This window comes from Salvelinus sp. IW2-2015, linkage group LG18 (genome assembly GCF_002910315.2).
Source record: "Salvelinus sp. IW2-2015 linkage group LG18, ASM291031v2, whole genome shotgun sequence".
Lineage (NCBI taxonomy): Eukaryota > Metazoa > Chordata > Actinopteri > Salmoniformes > Salmonidae > Salvelinus > Salvelinus sp. IW2-2015.
In genome coordinates, this window is record NC_036858.1 from 55,522,644 (window position 1) to 55,527,350 (window position 4,707).

At 41.9% G+C, this 4,707-nt stretch overlaps 1 protein-coding gene across 2 annotated transcripts in view; it reads left to right on the top strand.

The window, feature by feature from the left end:
* The window catches only part of LOC111977456 (ras-related protein Rab-37), a 30,362-nt gene extending 25,655 nt beyond the window's left edge, over positions 1–4,707 (top strand). Inside the window, exons 5-9 of one of the 2 annotated variants that reach the window (XM_024006892.2) lie at positions 1,735–1,787; positions 3,522–3,587; positions 3,872–3,928; positions 4,113–4,189; positions 4,390–4,707. In XM_024006892.2, coding sequence (XP_023862660.1) covers positions 1,735–1,787; positions 3,522–3,587; positions 3,872–3,928; positions 4,113–4,189; positions 4,390–4,501 — 365 coding nt within the window. In that variant the 3' untranslated portion in view covers positions 4,502–4,707. The remainder of the gene's footprint in view (positions 1–1,734; positions 1,788–3,521; positions 3,588–3,871; positions 3,929–4,112; positions 4,190–4,389) is intronic. The other variant, XM_024006893.2, reaches the window with a different exon arrangement.

The following is a 4,707-nucleotide window of genomic DNA, read 5'->3' on the forward strand; positions in this document are numbered from 1 at the left end:
AGTTTGCATCTCTTGGCTTCTCTCAACCAGCTTCACCTGGAATGCTTTTTCACAGTCTTGAAGGAGTTCCAACATATTATTATGGTGAGCATTGTTGGCTGCTTTTCTTCACCAGCGGTCCATTCACCCCAAACCATCTTCAAGGTGGTTTAGGGGTCGGTGGATTGTGGAGGCCAGGTCATTGATGCAGGAGCCATCATCTCTCCTTCTTGGTCAAAATAGCCCTTACACAGATTGGAGGTGTGTTGGGTCATTGTCCTGTTGAAACAATGATTGTCCACTAAGCACAACAGATGGGATGGAGTATCGCTGCAGAATGCTGTGGTAGCCATGCTGGTTAAGTGTGCCTTGAATTCTAAATAAATCATACAGTGTCACAGCAAAGCACAACACACATCACACTCCTCCTCCATGCTTCACGGGGAACACACATGCGGAGATATCTTCACCTACGTGCATCTGCATCTCATTTGGACTCATCAGCTACAGGACAGATTTCACGGTCTAATGTCATTGATCATGTTTCTTGCCAAGAAGTCTTTCTTATTATTGGTGTCTTTAGTATTGGTTTTTTGCAGCAATTCGACCATGAAGTGGATTCACGCAGTCTCCTCTGAACAGTTTGTCTGTTATTGAACTCTTTGAAGCATTTTATTTTGGCTGCAATCTGAGGTGCAGTTATCTATGAATTATTCTGCAGCAGAGGTATCTGGGTTCCTTTCTTGGTGGGATCCTCATGGAGTCAGTTTCATCTTCATAGCGCTTGATCGTTTTTGACGACTGCACTTGAAGAAACGTTCAAGTTCTTGAAATCTTCTGGATTGACTGACCTTCATGTCTTAAAGTAATGATGAACTGTCCTTACTCTTTGCTTATTTGAGCTGTTCTTGCCATAATATGGACTTGGTATTTTACAAAATAGGGCTATCTTCTGTATACCACCCCTACCTTGTCACAACACAACTGATTGGCTCAAATGCATTAAGAAGGAAAGAAATTCCACAAATGTACTTTTAACAAGGCACACCTGTTAATTGAAATAGATTCCAGGTGACTACCTCATGAAGTTGGTTGAGAGAATGCCAAGAGTGTGCAAAGCTGTCATCAATGCAAAGGGTGGCTACTTTGAAAAATACATTTTGATTGGTTTAACACTTTTTTGGTTACTACATGATTCCATATGTGCTATTTCATAGTTTTGATGTCTTCACCATTTTTCTACGATGTAGAAAATAGTAAAAATAAAGAAAAGCCCTTGAATGAGTAGATGTTTGCAAACTTTTGACTGGTACTGTATATATAAAGTATATATACACATAATAAACTCATACACATTGTAAACACATAAATAGAATGCACTATTTCAGAACGTGATTTATCACTTGCATGTCAATATCAGACTGAGAAGAATTTACGATCTCCCCCTATCTGCAAGCATGACCAATGGCAATATACCTTATTGATATGTAAATTCAACCAACCAATAGGAATACACAAACATTGAATACATATTTCTGCAGTGTCAAGTGGATATCACAACGAACCCTGTTACACCTTCTACAGGGACACCTACAGTAAAACAGTCTTGTCAAGCCATCAATCTGGTTCTGGCCAGACTGGCCAGGGATCTCAGCCATAAGGAGATACTTGATTATAACTTTAGTTATTTATATCATATACATTCATCTATTATTCATAGAGCTACATTTCATGTTTTTTCTTTCTTTCTCACAGCCTTACTCCTTTTATATGACATCACCAGCAAATCCTCCTTTGACAACATACGGGTGAGTCTTGGTCTCTGCCTGACACCTCTGCCATTATAATGTCTTTAACTGGTGATGCCCTGCAGAATTGTAATATTATAAAGACAAATGACTAATCATACCAATTATGAGGAGGATATTGCCTGAAATGTAAACTGATACCATAAAGTGTTGACATGAACAATAATGTGTGTGTTTGTGCATGTGAAAACTAAATGGCCGAGTTCCTGCCCGACTACATTGCATTGTATCAACCAAAAGTTGTATTCCACGTCATTGACTGCGCAGTTGGGCACTAGATTACTGTATCATATGATGTTATTAGCTGAAATGTTAAATACAGTGCGTTTGGAAGGTATTCACATTTTGTTACGTTAAAGCCTTATTCTAAGATTTATTAAACAATTCCCACCCCCCCCATCAACCTACACACAATAGCCCATAATGACAAAGCAAAAACAGGTTTTTAGAAATGTTTGCAATGAAATAAAAAAAAGTAACTATCAAATTTACATAAGTATTCAGAACCTTTACTCAGTACTTTGTTGAAGCACCTTTGGCAGCGATTACAGCGTAGAGTATTTTTGGGTATGACGGTACAAGCTTGGTACACCTGTATTTGGGGAGTTTCTCCCATTCTTCTCTGCAGATCCTCTCAAGCTCTGTCAGGTTGCATGGGGAGCGTCGCTGCACAGCTATTTTTAGGTCTCTCCAATCCGATCAAGTCTGTGCTCAGGCTGGGCTGCTCAAGGACATTCAGAGACTTGTCCCGAAGCCACTCCTGCGTTGTCTTGTCTGTGTGCTTAGGGTCGTTGTCCTGTTGGAAGGTGAAGCTTTTCCCCAGTCTGAGGTCCTGAGTGCTCTGGAGCAGGTTTTCATCAAGGATCTCTCTGTACTTTGCTCCATTCATCTTTCCCTCAATCCTGACTAGTCTCACAGTCCCTGCCACTGAAAAACATCCCCACAGCATGATGCTGCCACCACCATACCACCCTGCATACCACTACTGGCTTGCTTCTGAAGCTAAGCAAGGTTGGTCCTGGTCAGTCCTTGGATGGGAGACCAGATGCTGCTGGAAGTGGTGTTGGAGGGCCAGTAGGAGGCACTCTTTCCTCTGGTCTAAAAAGTATCCCAATGCACCAGGGCAGTGACACCTTCGACCTCATGGCTTGGTTTTTGCTCTGACATGCGCTGTCAACTGTGGGACCTTATATAGACAGGTGTGTGCCTCTCCAAATCATGTCCAATCAATTGAATTTACCACAGGTGGACTKCAATCAAGTTGTAGAAACATCTCAAGGATGATCATTGGAAACAGGYTGCACKTGAGGTCAATTTCGAGTCTCATAGCAAAGAGTCTGAATAATTATGTAAATAAGYTATTTCTGTTTTGTTTTTTTAAWACATGAGCAAATATTTCAAAAAACATGTTTTCGCTTTGTCATTATGTGGTATTGTGTGTAGATTGATGAGGACAAACGTTTATTTAATCCATTTTAGAATAAGGCTGTAACGTAACAAAATGTTGAAAAGATCAAGGGATCTGAATACACTGTACCTATCCATGCGTGGTAAGATCTGGCATGCGTCTGCAATGTAGTTGGCCACGAACTCAACCCTAAAGCAATACTCGTTGCTCCCAGTTTACAGGTACTGTAGTATTGTTCGYGTTTCCCACTTGTTACGAACTCAGCATTAGCTGTGTTCCCGCAACCTCCCTTCTTGTCCTCTGATTGGCTGTTTCTCCCTCTGTAGGCGTGGCTTACAGAGATTCATGAGTATGCACAGAGGGATGTAGTCATCATGTTGCTGGGCAACAAGGTGAGAGGAATGGACGAAATGGATAGGCCTGAAAAGCTTTTTGTAGTGGAAGAAACGGAGAAGTGTGCTGTTCGCCCTACCTCACATAACACCACACACAAATGATTGGACACACTCTCTGACTCACTCAAGCTGGTTATTCTTTCCAGTTATTCAACAGAAATGAGACGTTCAGATAATGAAAGTGCATTGTGTTTTACTCTGTTGACACTAAGATATTTGGCCTATTTGGATATTTTGGSKTTTCTCTTCTCCAATGGTGTGAATCTCTTTTCCCCCTACAGGCGGACATGGCCAGTGAAAGAGTGATCAGGAGAGACGAAGGAGAGAAGCTTGCCAGGGTGAGCAGCATGGTCCCCTGTGAAGTAAATCATGCATTGATGCCAAGAACAGATATGTGCAACATTTACAGTTACGCCAATATGTAGATCCTAATTTCAATTTAGGATTAAGCACACAGTATTCTAAATTGACAATCCAATCCTTACCCAAGTTGAACGTAATAGATCTGTTTTCCTCTCCAAGGAGTATTCTGTTCCTTTCATGGAGACAAGTGCCAAGACTGGGGTGAACGTTGATCTGGCTTTCATTGCAGTGGCAAAGTAAGTGACAACACAGATACTCTCTTACTACACCCACACTGGCGTCATGGAATTACTCTATGTGAACAATAAAAAAAATGTCTCCCTCACTTTTTTTGTGCTCATCCTGCCATCCCTTCCTCCATCCATCCATCCATCCATCCATCCATCCATCCATCCATCCATCCATCCATCCATCCATCTTTCTTTCCCTTCTGCAGGGAGCTGAAGCACAGGGCAGTACATGGCCAGCAGCCCAACGAGCCCACGTTCCAGATTCATGAATACATTGAGTCTCAGAAGGAAAAGTCTGGTTGCTGTAGCTACTTCTGATGCAGATACCTCTTTCTCTCCCCTCTGACTCTATACTCCCCCGATCTGCATCAGCTCTGCCAGGTACAACCAAGGGGAGTGAAGAGGTGCCACCTAAGCAGTACACAGCAAGGAACTTACAGGGAGGGAAGTACATCAACTAATCAGCTTCGGATGAGTATGGGAGAATTGGCTTTGAGGTTTTTGCATTTATCTTTTACACAAGT